Source organism: Polypterus senegalus, chromosome 4 (genome assembly GCF_016835505.1).
Source record: "Polypterus senegalus isolate Bchr_013 chromosome 4, ASM1683550v1, whole genome shotgun sequence".
Classification (NCBI taxonomy): domain Eukaryota; kingdom Metazoa; phylum Chordata; class Cladistia; order Polypteriformes; family Polypteridae; genus Polypterus; species Polypterus senegalus.
In genome coordinates this window covers 48,635,165-48,655,582 of record NC_053157.1, presented here as the reverse complement: position 1 = coordinate 48,655,582, position 20,418 = coordinate 48,635,165, and the positions used below count along the sequence as shown (strand labels likewise).

Below are 20,418 nucleotides of genomic sequence, written 5' to 3'. Positions count from 1 at the left end.
AATTTGAACTATTTAGCAGGAGAGGAAGATACGTAAAGGGCTTGGAGGGAGAGAGCTGGGTGTTGCCTTGAAAGTAGATTATATAGTATTATTATATAGTATATTAATAATCCTTTCCTGTAATTTTAACTACTAGACAATTGTTTAATGAGACATTAGTTCACCTCATAAGCCTACTCCAAATTTGATAGGGGTAAAATGGAGGTTTCTAAAATATTTACCCAGGAGCCATCAATCAGTACTGGACAGTAAGTGATCTTTAAGAATCTAATGTAGTTCAGTGACTCTGGAGATATGGGTCTAACATGGAGAAGGCTCTAATGATGGATCATTTTCTGTTGGTCTGTACCTGTAACTGGGCAGTATGCACAAAGACTGTAAGGGTACTTGCTGAAAAGACCAAGGTTTAAGGTTCAGGAGGTGCAAAACACATAGGTAAGTGCCTATGCAGAATGTCCAGTATATACGCAGTAAGCCCTAAACAGTAAAAAAGTAAGTAATTGATTGGGTAAAAAAGGAAGTCTAAGATTAGAAAGAACCATATGAAAAGGACAATAACACATAAGCAAAACACGGCAAATCCAAAAACAAGAAATGACAACCTGAGCACCAAGAAAGTTTAAGGAGCATGTTTAAATGTTAAAACCAATTTGACCGAGTAATTCCTTTTCAAATAGAGCTGAAAACAAACACAGTTTGTAATAGCAACCTTTCTTTAAACTAAAGTGGAAATGCCTGCTGCCTATGGACTAAGTGTAAACTTGAAAATCAACAGTAAAGCAGTCCTGAAAAAAAGTATTGTGCTGCTGAAGCGGCAAGTTACATATGATTGAAAATACATATTTTGTTTTTCTGCAGTGAAATAAATTATGGATGGGAAAGGGTCTAGAACAGGGTTACTCAACTCCCATCCTGCACATCTATAGTGGCTGCAGGTTTTCATTCCAGCCAGTTTCGTAATTAGATGCCAGGCCTACCAGATAATGAAATTTGATATTTAATTACAGTATATAGCTTTTTAGAGCATTCATTCTTCCGAGACAAATCTTTGTCACGTTTCCTGAGAACATTATATGTTTTGTGGTCCGGAACTGATTTGTACCTTGTGAACCTTCCCTTTTCTCTCATATACTTCAAAACATTCTATTAACTCAGATACTTCATGTTGCACGTAGACAGGTTTGAGTGGAAGCTTGTTAGCTGGAGAGCACGTGGTTCCTTTGTCTTTGCACCTGTTTATTAACTGATAATGGCTTAAGAAAACGGACAACAATTAAAACCTTAATGCAGTTGTTTAAGACTAAAATTGCCAATTAATGATTTTGAATCGTTAACAGGTGGAGTTAACTAAAACTAAGCCCAAAACATATTATGTTAGTAGTAATTAAATGGGTTCTTATTTAATAAATAGGTTAAAGCAAAAACCTGTAGCCACTGTGGACTTCCAAGACTGGCACTGAGTATCCCTTGTCTAGAAGCTGTACCACATTTTAACTAGTTAAACTGACTTGTCGTATCTGTTAAAAGACAGGCTTGCTGGGAGTTGAATATACGTAGCAAACAAAAGGGAATAAATCAATGAAGAGGTACCCTTTGATAGAAGGTGCAGGATATTAAGTCAACATTTACACCAAAAAAAGTCAGATGGAAGTGGTAGGTGGTGGTGACTTGAGCAGTTTTCACCCCAAAGATTTTCAAGCTGGATGGAATTGAAAGAAAGTGACTAGTCAAGAAAATAACAGCTAGTCCTCTTTTTTTACTCTCCTACTTTCAAGTTCAGCTTCTTTTTTAATTTTAACCATAGCCTTTATAACACTAATGTCCCATAACTAAGGTTTATAGCTCTTAAAACTTTTTTCAGGGATTGCTGTGGTCTGCTTCCAATAAACTTTGCACTATTCAATCATGACATCCGAAAATGTATCAGAAATGAATAGTTTGAATGGCAAGATGAGTTAAAATGCCTTTAGAATGTGCTAGTTTTAGCAGGATCATATTTATTATACTTGAATTTCAATATGTTTGCTTAATAAGAATGAAATAATCCATTTTACAGAAGGAAAAAATGGTTGAGCAGCAGCTGATAATCAACCGGCTAAGAGAAGAATTGCACCACACAAACATGGTCTTGAGCAAGTCTTGTTTATCTGTTGATGGGACTTCTAGTGTTAATACCAAATCTCCTAGAAGACCTTACAGTGTTCCTGTTTCCAACAGTCAGCCTCAAGATGTTTCTGAAACGAGCATAATGCGAAATACCACACGAAAGGTAAAATTATGAAATCATTAATTAAAAGAATAAAGACTAGTTTTTTAAATAATTAGCTTTTGTAAACTTGAGAGGGAGGTTAATTTTGTTCTAAAGATCATATGAGTTCTAAATAGTTCTAAAAATGTGGTAGTCAGCCATACATACACAACATAATATAATGTAGGACTGAACATCTGCGCAGTTAAGATACTTGACTGTACTAAATACTCTTCATAAGCATGCATTCTCACTAAATATCTTATTTTATTCAGTAATGACAATTTTACTAGTTATTACCACACTTAACTTATTATGGTTATGCTTAGGTACACACCAGTCCCCCTGCCTATTCTCTAGAACGAATTGTTGCAGCCTTTCGGACAAAAAGCCAATTGCTGTTGGCAGAAATTGAAGAGCAAGATGAAGTTCACTGTCAGCAAATTCCAGAGAGCAGTGATGAGGAAGAAAAGGAGGATACAGTTAATAAAGAACATAACGAAACACAAGAATTCAGGTCAGTACTGTGGGTTTTTCATATAGTGAAAGGGAATGTCTCACCTGATAAAATCTATACAGCTGAAATATTGTCTCTTGAATGTTCTTTTCCTCTTTTTAATGTGAGAATAATCCATTTTTTTCCTTTAGTTCATTTGTACTGTAATTTAATACTTTGCACATAAAATTAATATGATTATGTTTAGTTTACTACTTTATTTATAGCAACAGAATATGGACTTTACATGTTTTTCTGTTTAATGTTTTGTATTGCAAAAGTTTGCATTTAGGTACATTATGCATCCATCCATGTCCTAACCTGTTAACCTAGTTCAGAGTCTTTGGAAACCATTTCACACACATTGAATTGTTGCAAATAAACCTATAAAAAATAAAATATGAATTGAATTGATTTGATTTCTAGGTAGGAAGACATAGTAGTGTAGTGATTAATTCTGTTACATTATAACTGCACAGAAGCTCAGGGTTTGTTCCTGACTTGTAGATTTGGAGAGTGCATTCTCTCCCAGCGTTCTTATGCAGATCTTAGTAATGTTTTAGATGCTTGTATGAGATGTGCAGTTTAAAAACAAAATAGAAAAAAAGCTTATTTTCTTTCTAGACGTTCAAGGAATCGTACCTGGACTCGAAAACAGACAGCAGTAATTGCTCGTCCCGGCCTTCAAGATGTATTTCATCATCAAAATGGAAAGTCACACATCAATTTGGAAAGAAGAGGTAGGTAAAGATTTTAAAATTAATTTTTTCAGTGAAATTTGGCATCAACAAAGAACCAATATTGTATTTTATCTTAATGCATTTTTGTGGTTCTGAAGAGCAAATTGTTTATCTAAAGATACAGTATTTAATTATTATAATTAATTATGTATAAAGAAATATATTAATAGGGTAGCATAGGAGCAGAGTGGGGTAGGTCTGTAGCCTCAATGCATACTTAGCATACTGGGTTTAAATCCCATGCCCAGTCATTGCTTTGTATTCACTATGCATAGGTTTTCCTACAAGTACTCTTTCTTTCCTCTCCCATTCCCAAAGACAAGCAAATTACATTATGTGGTGAATCTTTATTGGCTCATTTTCAGTCATTTGTATGAAAAAGATGTATTTTAACTGACAGCTTACAAAATTGTGTTCTTTGTTCTCTTTATTGTAATGTAACTCATTCAAGTTCTTTAATTTTATTGTATTGGGGATGTATTTTGTTTGCTGGTTGTGGAAACCCTTTAAAATCAATAAGAGGGAAATTATTAGTGTTAAAAGTCAGATCACATGGACATCAAGTAATGTTTGTTAAAATCAACAATTACCTACTGAAGAAGTAGCAAATAACATATGATACAAATTGGAAAGATAATACAGTAATATGTTAACATTACTTTAGTGATCCATTTTGAAAAATGTTATTCTATCATTAATAACAGGTTTTCTACTTTTTTTTCATATGAATCTGCAACATAAAATCACCGTATTTGGGCCAAAACAAAAATTGCATGGCTATGTATCTTAGCTCATTATTTATGATAACTAAATAGTATTCTTATTAATCCATGTTAGCTGTGCCTGTCCCTAATACTCTGTTTAAGAATTATGTTAATAATACTGAAGTTACTGCATTATAGCACACTTGCTATGTGCTGTGTTAAATTATGTGATTCTGTGTTATAGATTCATATACATTTTGGAGAGTATAAGTGTAGTGGCCTTCTGGTGAGAATTCTGCAGCTGGAGGCTTCTGTCAAACCTACTGTAAAAGCTTCTCCGCACAAATTATGCACATCACTGTGTGGTTAAATAGTTGAAATTTTTATATCAGGTTCTGATTTTATGAGCCCCTAGAGCAGATGTAAAATATGTCTATAGCAAAGAATAAATCTTAAAATGCTGCAATGATAGGATAAGTAACTTATATTTACATAAATAAAGCCTTTGTGTGACTTTGTGAGTGTTCATAATGCTGTAGAAACAGAGTTTACTTTACTTTGTAAACTGAAATAGAGGTTACTCGGAAGTATGACGTTTGGATATTTCTTAGTGGGCTTTATTGATTTTTTTTGATGAGACAAAAATCATAGTTTTTTTTTAAATATTTAAAAGCATATTCCATGTTTAATACTATTACTGCATTTTCTTAATAAGCCTTATAAGATATGGAAAAATTCAAAGTGGTGGGTATTTGTTTTATTTCTCCTTAAACCTGAATTGCTACTTTAAGAATTTGGCATTAGTTTGTCTGTCTATTGTCAAAACTGTTAATATTTTCTTTCAGCTGTAAACTCTGTTGTAGTCTCAACACAATTTAAATTTGCATCCACTTGTTATTTGGGTGAGGTTTAGCTCCACTATGACCCTTTAACTAAAAAGTGTTCAAAGAAAATAGAGGAGTGAATTGATGGGTGGATACAGCAAAACAGGCTGCCTTTTGCATTGTTTCATGGTTTAGACGGTGAAAGCCAGTGGGAAGGTGTCCATTTAAATTATAATTAATTGCTAATTTCTGCTTGTTCTCATACTTAATTGCTCTTAGGAGGCTCTATCAGATTTGGCACCAGTATTGTTAAGATAAATAAGTCTGTTTGAGGTTCAGTGCCATTAATTATGTGTAATTTTCACACAGATTCAACTGGAGAAAGGGAAGATGCAGATGCTAACTTGGGTGAAGAAGAGAGTCTACAGAAGACCCAGTCTATAAATGTACAAAAGCTTAAAGATGCAGAATTGAAACTCACACAAGCCAGGCAGAAGATGAAGAATCTAGCAATAAACATAAAAATGAAGGAAGAGCTTATTAAAGAATTAGTAAAAACAGGTAAACAGTTGTCTTAATTTTTAGATTTTGAAGTAGATTGTTCAAGTTATTGTTGTATAAGCTGTATGGCTAACAGAAATAAAATGCTGTATTTGCTAACCGTGTCATGCTTAAACACTTTAGATTTATATGTAAATCAATATTTTTTATTTAAGTAAAGGCACATTGAAATAATAAGACACCATTAAACTAACTGTCTGTCTGTCTATCAACAAAGGTTTTTATGTTATTTAATGTATGAAAATTTAAAACGTTCTCCATTTCTTGCTGAAATAGGAAAAGATGCCCAGGCTGTTAACAGACACCATTCAATAAAAATCTCTCAACTGGAACAGGAGGCAGAACAGGCCAAGAAAGAACTGTCAGAGACACAGAAGCAGTTGCAAGAACTGGAGAACAAAAATGGAGCAGAAACTACCAGGCTTCAGAAGGAGTTCAGAAAGAAAGTGGAAACAGCTAAACTCAAAGTGCAAGTACGTTTTTAATATTTTTGTCATTATCAGGTATTTAGTTACTTTTAAAAGTCATACGTAGTTCTGTGACACCATTCAGTTAACTGGTTAGCATAACAAACAATAAACTGTTGAGCGTGAAGTTAGTATACCTACTGTAGCTATAATTATTGATTAGTTAATTTGATCCATTCTAATTATCAATTATATTTTAAATATGAAACACACATTTTTCCTCTTACATACTTGCTTTGTATAATCAAATTTATTTTGAAAAAGAGAAGCTGAAACTGCACAGAAGCTATTTCCATAGAGTAAACCCAGTATGGAAATTTCCTAGAAAAACACAGATCCGGACCTTATTACAGACTGTTAAGAAAATATTTGGCCAAAATTCACACTGGAGGCAGCACTGCTAGACTGATGAACAATCCAATTAATAAGTACAATATGTGCAGAGACTGTGATTTGGTAGGTACTCGTGACACGTGGCACAATTTTAGAAAAAAGTGATCTATATGTTTCTTCATAATTTTTTTATAATAAAATTGAAGACCAATCAAATTATTATCATAATCTCAGGTAATGTTTGTATTATCTTTCCATCGATTGCAGACTTCCTATGTTAGACCTGATTAAAAACTTACGTGAATGTTATTTAACAAACTGTGCAGGACAAAGTATGGTCTGTTCTCATCAAACTTTTCCTCATTTATTCAGACTACTGACATAAAATACAGTATATTATTTCTGCATTTGATTATATATTCTGTAGCATTTTGAAAATCACATTTTTCACCTTATCGTGGTGGAGGGGTTTGCGTGTCCCAATGATCCTAGGAGCTATGTTGTCCGGGGCTTTATGCCCCTGGTAGAACCACCAAGGCAAACTGGTCCTAGGTGAGGGATGAGACAAAGAGCGGTTCAATAAACCTCCAATGAAAATAAAAACTGGACAACGTTTTCCCTTGCCGACGCTGGTCACGGGCCCCCTCTGGAGCCAGGCCTGGAGGTGGGGCTCGATGGCGCGCGCCTGGTGGCCGGGCCTGCACCCATGGGGCTCGGCCGGGCACAGCCCGAAGAGGTAACGTGGGTCCTCCTCCCCATGGGCTCACCACCTATGGGAGGGGCCAAGGAGGTTGGGTGCAGTGGGAGTTGGGTGGTGGCGAGGCGGGACCTTGGCGGTCTGATCCTCGGCTACAGAAACTGGCTCTTGGGGCGTGGAATGTCACCTCTCTGAAGGGAAGGAGCCTGAGCTAGTGCGCGAGGTGAGAGGTTCCGGCTAGATATAGTCGGACTCACCTCGACGCACAGCTTGGACTCTGGAACCAATCTCCTTGAGAGGGGCTGGACTCTCTACCACTCTGGAGTTGCCCCCGGTGAGAGGCGCCGAGCAGGTGTGGGCATACTTATTGCCCCCACTGGAGCCTGTGCATTGGGGTTTACCCGGTGGGCGAGAGGGTGGCCTCCCTCCGCCGGGTGGGGAAGGGTCCTGACTGTTGTTTGTGCATATGCGCCGAACAGCAGTTTGGAGTATCCACCCTTTTTGGAGTCTCTGGAGGGTTGCTAGAGGGCATACCTTCTGGGATTCCCTCGTTTTGCTGGGAGACTTCAATGCTCACGTGGGCAATGACAGTGAGACCTGGAAGGGCGTGATTGGGAGGAATGGCCCCCCCGATCTGAACCCGAGCGGTGTTTTGTTATTGGACTTCTGTGCTCGTCACGGATTGTCCATAACACACACCATGTTCAAGCATAAGGGTGTTCATATGTGCACTTGGCACCAGGACACCCTAGGCCTCAGGTCGATGATCGACTTTGTGGTCGTGTCGCCGGACTTGCGGCCATATGTCTTGGACACTCGGGTGAAGAGAGGGGCGGAGCTGTCAACTGATCACCACCTGGTGGTGAGTTGGCTTCGATGGTGGGGGAAGATGCCGGTCAGACCTGGTAGGCCCAAACGTGTTGTGAGGGTCTGCTGGGAACGGCTGGCAGAGTCCCCTGTCAGAAGTAGCTTCAACTCCCACCTCCGGCAGAACTTCAACCACGCCCCGAGGGAGGTGGGGACATTGAGTCGAATGGGCCATGTTCCGTGCCTCTATTGTTGAGGCGGCTGACCGGAGCTGTGGCCGCAAGGTGGTGGTGCCTGTCGTGGCGGCAATCCCGAACCCGTTGGTGGACACCGGCGTGAGGGATGCCGTCAAGCTGAAGAAGGAGTCCTATAGGACTTTTTGTCCTGTGGGTCTCTGGAGGCAGCTGATAGGTACCGCAGGCCAAGCGAACGCGCTTCGGTTGTTGCTGAGGCAAAACTCGGGCATGGGAGGAGTTTGAGAGGCCATGGAGAACGACTTTGGACGGCTTCGAGGAGATTCTGGTCCACCGTCCGGCGCCTCAGGAGGGGAAGCAGTGCAGTGTCAACACCGTATATGGTGGGGATGGTGCGCTGCTGACCTCACTCGGACGTTGTGGGTCGGTGGGAGGAGTACTTCAAGACCTCCTCAATCCCACTAACATGCCTTCCAATGAGGAAGCAGAGCCTGGGGACTCTGAGGTGGGCTCTCCCATCTCTGGGACTGAAGTCACCGAGGTGGTCAAAAAACTCCTTGGTGGCAGGGCCCCGGGGTGGATGAGATACCGAGTTCCTTAAGGCTCTGGATGTTGTAGGACTGTCTTGGTTGACACGCCTCTGCAACATCGCATGGACATCGGGACAGTGCCTCTGGATTGGCAGACCGGGGTGGTGGTCCCCTCTTTAAAAGGGGACGGAGGGTGTGTTCCAACTATAGAGGGATCACACTCCTCAGCCTCCCTGGAAAAGTCTATTCGGGGTTCTGGAGAGGAGGGTCCGTCGGATAGTGAACCTCGGATTCAGGAGGAACAGTGTGGTTTTCGTCCTGGTCGGAACAGTGGACCAGCTCTTCACCCTTAGCAGAGTCCTGGAGGGTGCATGGGAGTTTGCCCGACCGGTCTACATGTGTTTTGTGGACTTGGAAAAGGCATTCGACCGTGTCCCTCGGGAAATCCTGCGGGGGTGCTCGGGAGTATGGGGTACCGGACCCCCTGATAAGAGCTGTTCGGTCTCTGTACAACCGGTGTCAGAGCTTGGTCCGCATTGCCGGCAGTAAGTCGAGCCCGTTTCCAGTGAGAGTTGGACTCCGCCAGGGCTGCCCTTTGTCACCGATTCTGTTCATAACTTTTATGGACAGAATTTCTAGGCGCAGCCAGGGTGTTGAAGGGGTCGGTTTGGTGGACTCAGGATTGGGTCACTGCTTTTGCAGATGATGTTGTCCTGTTTGCTTCATCAGGCCGTGATCTTCAGCTCTCTCTGGATCGGTTCGCAGCTGAGTGTGAAGCGGCTGGGATGAGAATCAGCACCTCCAAATCCGAGAGCATGGTCCTCAGCCGGAAAAGGGTGGAGTGCCCTCTCAGGGTTGGGGGAGAGATCCTGCCCCAAGTGGAGGAGTTCAAGTATCTCGGGTCTTGTTCACGAGTGAGGGAAGAATGGAGCGTGAGATCGACAGGCGGATCGGTGCGGCATCCGCAGTGATGCGGCTCTGCATCGGTCTGTCGTGGTGAAAAGGAGCTGAGCCGTAAGGCAAAGCTCTCAATTTACCAGTCGATCTACCTCCTACCCTCACCTATGGTCATGAGCTATGGGTAGTGACCAAAGAACGAGATCCTGAATACAAGCGGCTGAAATGAGTTTCCTCCGCAGGGTGTCTGGGCTTTCCCTTAAAGATAGGGTGAGAAGCTCAGTCATCCGGGAGGGGCTCAGAGTAGAGCCGCTGCTCCTCCGCATCGAGAGGAGTCAGATGAGGTGGCTCGGGCATCTGATCAGGATGCCTCCTGGACGCCTCCCTGGTGAGGTGTTCCGGGCACGTCCAACCGGGAGGAGGCCCCGGGGAAGACCCAGGACACGCTGGAGGGACTATGTCTCCCGGCTGGCCTGGGAACGCCTTGGGATTCTCCCGGAAGAGCTGGAAGAAGTGGCCGGGAGAGGGAAGTCTGGGCCTCTCTGCTTAAGCTGCTGCCCCCGCGACCCGACCTCGGATAAGCGGAAGAGAATGGATGGATGGATGGATGGACATTTTTCTCAGATAAAGCAAAAGGCCTGATTATCACTGGAAGCATGGAACTCAATGGTGGCATGTCTTTGAGATTGACATGTTCCTCCCAATGTGGTGATAAAAGCAGAAAGAAAATGCCAGAGACAATAGAACTATGCCTGGCAACAAACAGGATTTGCTATGAAGAGGCGCTACAAAACATTTTACTGAGTCCAGAAATGTTTTACCACATCAGCTTAAAGTTTGGGTGCAAGTGCAACATTATAAAGTATTTAAGATTAAATTACTTTTATTGAGGCAACAAGAGTTCATGCATAGTTATTCACATTGTATAATCTGCATGTATGCTACCTGTCAAAAGTTCTAGAACATCTCAGTTTTTCTTCATATTTTATCAGTTTAAATGCAATGAATGACCTAATATGGTGAAAAGGTAAGCAGTAAACTGCTAGAAGTTTACATATAAAGTTTAGGTTAGCAAAAACTGAATAACGGAAATTTCAGAATATTATTTTTTTAATTTATTAAAAGCAGTAAACATTCCATACAAACAAGTCAAATTTAACAAAACTAAATTCAATTCAACCCCCACCCAAGAGAAAGAGAGTAAAACCAACAGGCAGAGTAAAACTTAAGAGTAGAAAAGATGGAAAAGAATCCTTTTCCCCAATATAAAAGTTTATTCTAAAATGTAATTGATTAAATCCTGCTAGGTTTTTAAAAAGTTTGAACAGATCCTCTGAGAATTAGATTTTTTTCCAATTTCAAATAGTATATAACATCAGTTGCCCACTGACTTAAAAGAGGTGGGCTAGGATTCTTCTAGTTGAACAAGATAAGTGTACGTGGTAATAGTGAAGTAAAGGCAATTACAGTTTGTTTGCCCTTCTCCACTTTAAGCCCACCAGAGAGTACACCAAACACAGCTGTTAATGGATTAGGAGTGATTGTGACACCAATGATATCTGATTGGCCTTTAAAGATTTTGGTCCAGAATGATGTTAATTTGGTACACGCCCAAAACATGTGGCCCAGTGAGGCTGGAACTTGATTGCAGCATTCGCAGGTTGAATCTTGCCCTGGAAACATTTTGGACAATTTTAAATGAGATAGATGTGCTAGATAAAACATTTTAAGTTGAATAACGGTATGCTTTCTGTATATGGAGCTCAAGTGAATTCTGTGTATGGCTGCCTTTCACTCCTTTTCTGAAATGTTGAGTAAGAAATCCTTTTCCCACTGTACTCTGGGATCTTTGAAAGGAAGGGATTTTAAAGTGTTTTATATATTACAGAAATACTGTCTGAGTCCTCAGGACTGATCAATATTTCTTCCGTAATAGAAATAGGTGGGAGGTGAGGAAAATTGGGCAGATTTTGTTTAACAAAGTTTCTAATTATTATTACATAAGATCGCTTTAACTTTAATTTTCAATTTTGCAAGGTGTTATTGCTATGAAGTCTATTGTTGTGTTGGCACTTACAATTGTGGGGGTAAAAAGGATAGATTAGAAATAGCTTGCTTTCTTTCTCTTCCCCCTCAACCATCCCACATTTTTGCCTCCCCACATGAGGCTAGACCATATTTCAATAATTACAAACCTACAGATGTTCTTCAGCAATGAAAGTAAATTAAGCCTTCAAGTTAAAGAAAAAATTTGCCCAGGTGTCCCAACTTCTATTGAGTACTTAAAAAACCTTCTATCTGTCTTAACACAGGGTTGAAATAGGCTGTGTTACTATACCTGCTGAAGTAGTACTTGGACATTATTACACTGTAGAAAGTTGTAAATTCCAGTGATAATGGCAAAGAAATGGTAATTAACAAATTAAATGAGAAATGAGCATTATTACCCTTAGGCCCGGTTTATACTTCACTCGAAAAGACACATGCTGCAGTGGATGCACCTGCGTATAAGTGTTTTACTTTTTATACTTGTACTCGTACTTTACGTAAATCTTGAGGAATCCACCAGGTGGCAGTGCGAGATATTATCATGGTGAGAACAGGTTTGGCTCTGCTGTGTTGTGAATTACCTGGAACACCCATTAAATTCCGATGACACCTTGCCACAGTATCTCTGAAAAGGATGTTTAATGATTAAATCCATCAATTCAGGGATGAGCCCATTCTAGCTAGCATTGGGCACGAGGCAGTCCCTAGACAGGGCATCAGCTCATCGCATGGTGAATACAAGCACTCGCATACACTAGCGTCATTTTAATGTCACCAAATCTGCATATCTTTGGAAGGAAACTGGAGCACAGCAGGAAAACATCAAGCAGGGAATACCAGCGACATGACTCCCTGCGAGACAGCAGTGCTACCACTCTGCCACCGCGTCACCCCCATGTGTGTAATTATTAACAGTATTCATTATTTAAACAAAATTAACGATTTATCTGTAAAATGTAACATACATACTTTCATCATGAAAGTAATATCAAGTATAAATCTAAAGATTTTAAATTTGCAGAGAGTTGAAATATCATGTATTTAATATGTTCTGTGTGGTGATCTATTGCTGATTGCTGCCAAGAAGCTTGTAGCGATTTAGATAGATAGATAGATATATAAAACTGGCATGACGTTTACAACGGTCTGCTTTAATGATAAAGTAAACTACGAGGTTAAAGTGGACATCTCGAGATTAAAGCCGAAATTTCCACTTTATTCACAAAATATACCTTTTCACCATGTCCTTAATTTTTGTCACTGTGGCTCAAATACAGCGTTGTACATTATGTTACTGTTGTGAAGTTGCAAAAAAAAGACGGCAGAAAAGATGGTATGTGAGACTTTTAAAATACATTGTGTCATTACAATCGGGAATATGTGACGCTTGAATATAAAAGCATCACGGATGCATCTGTATGTCGGCATTTTGGTTCACTATATCGAACCATTCATCACACATCGAAGAGCGCACGCCCAACCTACTATGATCCGCATAGTGGTTCTCTGTCACATGTAGATAGTAAACAGAAACTCTGACGTCACGTTCTGACTTTTATCACACTGCACCCCCCGACTTTTTGCTAGTACTGCAACTCGTGCACGCATCGCATTAATTTCTGAGGACTTGCTCAGAAGACGCATCAAACGAACGCTGGGAATGCGTGGCAGCCATGATGTGTGCGCATACGTGTTCTGAGCATGAAGTATAAACAAGCCCTTAGAAGTATAGGCCTTTCATTTTAGAGCAGTTGCAAAAAAAAATAAATAAATCAAAGTGTCAGTAAATACAATGTCCTACACAATCCAAAGGCAAATGGAAACTGGTAGACTCCAAGTCACAACCCAAACAGAAGACATTTCTGAGGGTTACCAACTTGTGTCATAGGCACCTCACAACACAACAGCTTCAAGCACAGCTTAACAGTGATAAAAAAAGAAACGCTCAGTTTCTACTTTGAAAAGGAGACATTTGCTACAGGTTTAACAGGGTGAGTGGCAGTAAAAAAGCCATTCCTTAAAGGACAAAATAGGCCATTGAAATACTGGTTGTGGACTGCTGCAGACTGAAAGAAAGTCTTATGGACCAGTTATTCAAAATTTGAAATCTTTGGTTCATTATACAGGGTGTTTGAACACCATTGAGTTAGTGATAGGATGGTTCCTTTGTGTGTGACACCAACTGTCAAACATGGAGGAGGAAGTGTGATGGTCTGAGGTTCTTTTGGTAAATGAATCAAAAGGGTTACTACAGTTTGCCTGGTATATCTGCAAAAGGTGGCTACTTTGAGTCACAAATATGAAAACATTTTGTACACTTAATGATTCCTTGACTTATTTTTTTAGTTGCCACTGTTTATTTGTTCTGTGCCTTGATTTCATTGAACATTAAGACTTTAAACTGTGTGTATTTCCATTAAAACTGAAAAAAGGTGTTCAAAAACTTTTGACACGTAATGTATTTACTCAGTTCTAAGTAATTTATTAAAGTGATTATTTTCACCAGATTGAAAGCAGTATTAAAGATAATTAACATGCCTTACGATGGTGGGTTTCTGAATTTCAAAATATTTCAGAATTCTAGTAATGATTGGGCGGCACGGTGGCGCAGTGGGTAGCGCTGCTGCCTCGCAGTTAGGAGACCCGGGTTCGCTTCCTGCGTCATCCCTGCGTGGAGTTTGCATGTTCTCCTCGTGTCTGCATGGGTTTCCTCCGGGCGCTCCGGTTTCCTCCCACAGTCCAAAGACATGCAGGTTAGGTGGACTGGCGATTCTAAATTGGCCCTAGTGTTTGCTTGGTGTATGGGTGTGTTTGTGTGTGTCCTGCGGTGGCTGGGATTGGCTCCAGCAGATCCCCGTGACCCTGTGTTCGGATTCAGCGGGTTGGAAAATGGATGGATGGATGGATAGTAATGAGTAAGTGCAAGCATCACTTGGTGACATAAGTTAACCCTACAGCAAATGCCAGTAAAAATGAGCTAGCAAACACTTTTTTCAACATCCACATAAGCTGATTTTAAGTATGGAGTTTTTAATATGGAGTGAAGTTGTACCATTTTAGAGTAAATTTAAAGGTTTAGATTAAAGGGAACTGCTAATTTAATTAAAAGGTGAAAATACGTTATCCAACAAATAATTAAAGACTATTCAGGGTTTGAGACAAGTAAATGTGACTAGTACTGGCAATTTTAAAGATAACTGTGTCAAATTATAGAGACTACAATAAGATGAAACTTGAGAATCAGTAGACAGTTTAATATCAATAGGCTGTGCAATAGCATTTGCAGAAATGGTAAGAATTCATTAATCTGCCTCTCCATTTATTAATAAATATATGGGCCTGTTTTGCTGAAGTGCCATTGAAGTGCAAAAGTATCAAACTGTTTGCCATTTCTAAAGTTGTACACATCTATTAGTGTCCTTTATAAGTGGTTCAGAATGCCCAAATCCAGACATTGTGCTTATCAATATTCATGTGTAGAGAAAGTTTACACCCTTAACAGATATTTATTTGTAAAGCATTCTAAACGGGTAGAATCAAGTTAAATGTTAAGATACAAATACAAATATTATTTGACCAATTTCGGCGTTCAACAGAAATTTTATTCAAATGAATCTATAGGTTAATATTAATATTGCTTTTGTTAATAACTACATAAATTGTCTCATTTTTGTAAACATTTTCATGATTTCATTATTTTGCCACTAAAACAGAAATTAAGGTGTCTAGAAAGTCCGACAATATTTTTGACATTCTGAGAGCAAATTTGGTTAATACAGTCGATTGTTTTAGTTTTTTCCCTAGCAACCTGAAGCTATCAGTACACAAGTAATTTATTACATTTAATGATAGCTTTGTTTTTATTGTTCACAATGTGTATCATACTACTAGGATTATTCTGGCTTTGATTACTTAAATGTGCTGACTTTATTCTTAGGTTCTACAAAAGAAACAGCAAGACACCAAAAAGCTGGCTTCTCTGTCAACACAGAGTGAGAAACGTCTAGCAGAGCTGGAGCAGAATGTGGATCACATGAAGCGGCAACAGTTGCAACTTCAAAGGCGGCTAAGAGAAGAGATGGAAAAGAAAAAAAAGTTAGAAAATGAAATCCAGAGGGATCAGCAGCATATTAAGGTATTACAAATAACTTTTTATATTATTTTGCTTGATGTTGGCAAAAACATACAACGGTGCTTTTTGGAAAATGTATCCAAAACCACCTTTAAAATAATCTTGAAGATTTTTGGATGCACACACAAATGTTTTGGTTAATCCATAGAATTTCTGAAATTGCTTGTCCATTTCATCATTGTGGCAAGATCATGAACAAGGTATGAACCACATAATATTGCATTACTAAAGGAATAAATGACACTGGTCATTTTTAAATTATCAGTTAATGAATCTTGCGATTAGTGCAATATGGAATGACATTGTAACACCCCGAGAAAACCTACACTAGAGTTGAAAAAACCCTGGTTTCTATATTTAATTATGAAATCAAAGTGGCTATACTCAAAAGTCCAGGCAAATAAAGATCAAAGCAAAAAACATAAAAGAAACTAACTTTCCTGTGCTAGAAAGCATTTATTCTTAAGAAATAAAGTGTAGACACTTTCTGACTGACAGCATGCAAGGTTACTCTTATAAAGATAGCCATGTTGTCCATGACTGGTGTTGTCCCATACATATAGGAGAATCTAAATGCATTCTGCACCTACTGATGACAGTCTCAACATGCTAATTGAAGGTTCAACATGCCTGCTCATGTCATGTGTGGCACACCCATTGCCATTGTTATAAGGTGTCAGATTATTGGTAGTCATTTTAGTTAAGAGTGAAGAAGAAAGATCAACCCGATAGAGATAGAATAAGAGTTAGAAATTAGGATGGTGAATTTGTGGCGACTTTCACTAATATTTAGATAAAGATATCTACTAAACTACATGTCAAGAATGATGCCATTGAGTGGATGTGATGTGAGTGACATTACAGGTATTGTAGACTGCAATAACACTCTTCTGTAAGCATGCACATATGCTCTCTCCCCTAATTATATATGGTTCCATAGCAATCAGATACAAAATATGATGATGTCAAAAGCAACTAAAAAATTTTTTTAAAATGTACTGATTCATGAAGTGATCGTGGTAGATGCTTTTACTTTTGTTACATGTTATGAAAGTATGATTTTGCACTGTTTAATTATTTTATTTACACAGGAACTGCAATTAAAAAATGAGCAACAGCAAAAAATTTTGAAAATAAAAACAGAAGAGCTTGCAGCTTTTAAAAAGTTAAAACATGGTGTCAGCACTCCTGATGAACAACAGGTATGTAGGTGTTTTTTACTTGCATGTATTTTTTATTTTAAATAACATTTGTTTTACTTCAGACTTTCTAAGGATCTGTAAACATGGTAAGAAATGCAATCTAATTCTGTGATGGCAGCAGTCAATAAACTATAGCCTAGGTGTTTGGCTTAGCTAATAATACTTAGTGATGGAAATGGTAAAATATTAGTCCTGGAGTGAGATTAGTTAATTGGTTGAGTGTCTTTACCACATGTATCTTTCCAGAAACTTGAGGAGCAGCGAAAATGGTTAGATGAAGAAGTAGAAAAAGTTCTTCAGGAACGTCAGGCCCTGGCTGAACTTCAGGAAGAATTAAAGAGACGAGAAGAAATTATTGCTAAGAAAGAGTCCTATGCACAGGAAAAAAGTCAGCTGGAGATAAAGAAACTCCGATCCAGCCAGGTACAGTAACTAAAAGCCGATTCAGTGTATTTTTTCAATATAGTGCTGTTCACGGATTACAGGCTTGAAGCACTTGGACATACAGTACATACAAATAATGCAATAATGGAACATAATGAAACCATGCAGCATTTATATACTTTAACACAAATATTAAGTTAAACACACAGTAAAACTAAATTAATCTCTCTATTATATTAAAAACATTTTCCATCTTGTCCATGTCATTCAGACTTGACCACTCCCCTCCACACCACTCGCCCAATCATTACTCCTACTGTGCAAATCCTTTCTCCATACCACCCTGAGTGCAATTTGTTGTAATGGCAAGGCAGAAAAGCAAATTATCTATTCAAGAACATTGAATTTTAGATTGCGATGGAAAATCAATGACAACAGTTGATAATGAATGTCAAAAAAAGAAATTGATCAAAAAAGAACTGCATATAATAAAAGTCAAGAACAAAGAGAATCATCCAGTAAACGAGAAAGAGAAAAATATCCCAAACAATATGTGAACAGAAATGCAAAAAAGCAACATTTATCGAATGTTAGACAATAAAGTAATTCATAATATTGTTTTTGCTGAGGCATTAATGTAATTTAATTTTTTATTTACTTTTTATTACGCTTTACTTTTTTACTTCTACTTTTTTACTTTTACTTTTTACTATGTTTTATTATTGATTGGTATTTAAAATAGACAGTTGTAGTGAAATACTCAAGTAATTGATTTTCTGACTATGATAACTAAGGACCAAACTGTCTTCCTCCCATGTCTCGCATACTCTCCCATATACCACCTATTTAAAATACAATCGCTTTCTCATCTTTGAGCGGCTGAGCTGCGAGATAGTGTGTGCCCAGCGCCAGACCCCAGGGGTTAGCGAGTGAAGCGAGCAGAGGCCAGAGCCCCTTAATAACAATAATTAACATTAAACAAATTATGACAGAATCATGTGTTGTTAATATTATAATTGACACATATTATTATATTTGAGACCTATATTATATATGTATATTATAAATGAGACAAGTCATTAACCGGTGAAAACTAATTAAAAATAATTTATAAGCATTATGATGTAGTTACAGAGGCACTGTAAGTAGCATTACAACTCACAGAGTTACAACTCCGGTGTGATGAACAGTTGCAGTGGCTTCTGTGAGTAATTTGCAGGTTCCATAACTGTTTAATTTTCTGTGATTTCCTCTTACAGTCCAAAGATGTACATTCAAATTATCTAAAAAATCTATATACCGTATATAAAAGTCAATGTGTGTATGTATGTATGTCCCAGTATCACATCTGAACGGCTGGAGTGATTTTCATGAAACTTGGTACACATGTTTCTCAATGGTCAACTTAAAATACTTTAGTGTGAAATCAACCCTAACCCACTCCCGTCTGGGTAGGCTGGGGGTGTGATCTTACAGTCTTGTATGCATGTTATCATTCAGTTGACACTCGGAACGACCACTAGAGGACGAACTGGAGGTGTCTGCCAGCATTGCCAGCATATGTTTGAGCGCCATCGCGTCCCTGTTGCTCTTGAAATTAAATAGAGTTTTAATGCGTGCCAGTGTGTGTGTCTGTCTGGCACGGAAGTGAGACGTAGAGTCGGGGTGAAGGCTCCAGCTCCGAGGATACGCAAGCGATGCCAGCATACTGGCAAAAAGAAACCTCCTAAGAAAGACAGTCGCTTAGCTGCTAATGCACAAACGATGTGAGCACATTGGCAACGCGAATCGCCATAGCACAATACTTTCTAGGATCCCGTGCTGTTACTTACACAGTTAGTATATAACAGGCGACTGCCAGCATTCAAATGCCTGCTGCTTTTCAAATTAAATAGAGCTGGCTGGTTCAGAGCGTCAAGTGGATGATAACATACATACAAGACCGCAAGACAAGCACATTAGTGAATCTTTATGGTTTGTTAATTTATTTTTATTTTTAAAGTTGTGTTTTTTTAATTATGGTTTTCTCAAAGAATTAAATAAAAAAACACTTTATTTTCCTCCCAGGTAACGCTGGGTATTTCAGCTAGTATAATATGTATAGTGACAATTTTGCACTATACAGTCATTAAAAACTGTAACATTAAAATTAAGTTTTAAAGATAGTTTACAAGTTTGTTTTTTAGTGTTTTCAATGATTACTACTTTGTTCGTAGGTTGGAATATATATCTAACAATTGCCTTATAGCTAGATATGGATTTTTTTTCAAGATATTAAATCTCGACAAGTTTTTTTATCTTTCAGACAGCATGTGCAAGATGTTAAGATAGATCCAATATAACTGATAATGTTATTATCCATTTAGGTAAACTAAATGACTGTATTTTGTCCTCTGCTAAGTACAATATACAATACAGTAGTAGACTGTAGCACACATTTTCATATTTGCAGTAGTATTTAATAATAGTACTAGAAAAGGTTATGTTGATAAACTAAGCTGCCATAAATGTTTTTTTATATTAGTAAGTATATGTTATTTAAAATATTCACATAATTATCAAGTAATATAACATGCTTCTTAAATTCACATTTAATTTGAAGATTTTTTTTTTCTTTTAGGCTTTGAGTAAAGATATTCTCAAACTGTCCACACGATTAAGCATGTTAGATAAGGAGCTCTCAGAAAAAAATAAGTTACTCCAAAGCACCAGTGAGGAGAATAAGAATAAAATTGCCTCAGAAGTAGAGTTTTTACATGATGAGAGAAAACGACTGCTAAAAAGGAGAGATAGCTTGGATGACAAACTGAGAAGTGGCTGTGTTTTGACCACGGAGGTGAGTGAAATTACTGTACAAAGCTCCAGTTGCTAATAGGCTTCATGGATGCTAGACAGTATCAGAAAGTAGCAACATTGCCAGTGTCTAGTAAAGTATGGCAAAGGTGTCATCTTTCTTTTTCTCTCTATATTTTCCAGTTAAGAAGCTGAACATAATATACTGTTTTCCTCCAGACTGGAACAATGATAAATGTATTGTTAAAAATGCATATCAAAATTTGTGTCAGCCATGTTTTAGTTTCGGATTGGGTTTACAATTGGGTTTCGGATTGGGTTTGTGATTAGCACTGTGGTCTCACAGTTCATAAACTCTGG

The 20,418-nt window shown here is 38.5% G+C and overlaps 1 protein-coding gene across 1 annotated transcript in view; it reads left to right on the top strand.

Moving 5' to 3' along the window:
- Positions 1-20,418, top strand: part of LOC120527318 (kinesin-like protein KIF27) — a 48,055-nt gene that overhangs the window by 15,596 nt on the left and 12,041 nt on the right. Inside the window, exons 7-15 of the mRNA XM_039750585.1 lie at positions 2,057-2,269; positions 2,578-2,765; positions 3,369-3,484; positions 5,382-5,573; positions 5,850-6,046; positions 15,485-15,682; positions 16,771-16,881; positions 17,128-17,304; positions 19,886-20,101. Of these exons, the coding sequence (XP_039606519.1) occupies positions 2,057-2,269; positions 2,578-2,765; positions 3,369-3,484; positions 5,382-5,573; positions 5,850-6,046; positions 15,485-15,682; positions 16,771-16,881; positions 17,128-17,304; positions 19,886-20,101 (1,608 nt within the window). The remainder of the gene's footprint in view (positions 1-2,056; positions 2,270-2,577; positions 2,766-3,368; positions 3,485-5,381; positions 5,574-5,849; positions 6,047-15,484; positions 15,683-16,770; positions 16,882-17,127; positions 17,305-19,885; positions 20,102-20,418) is intronic.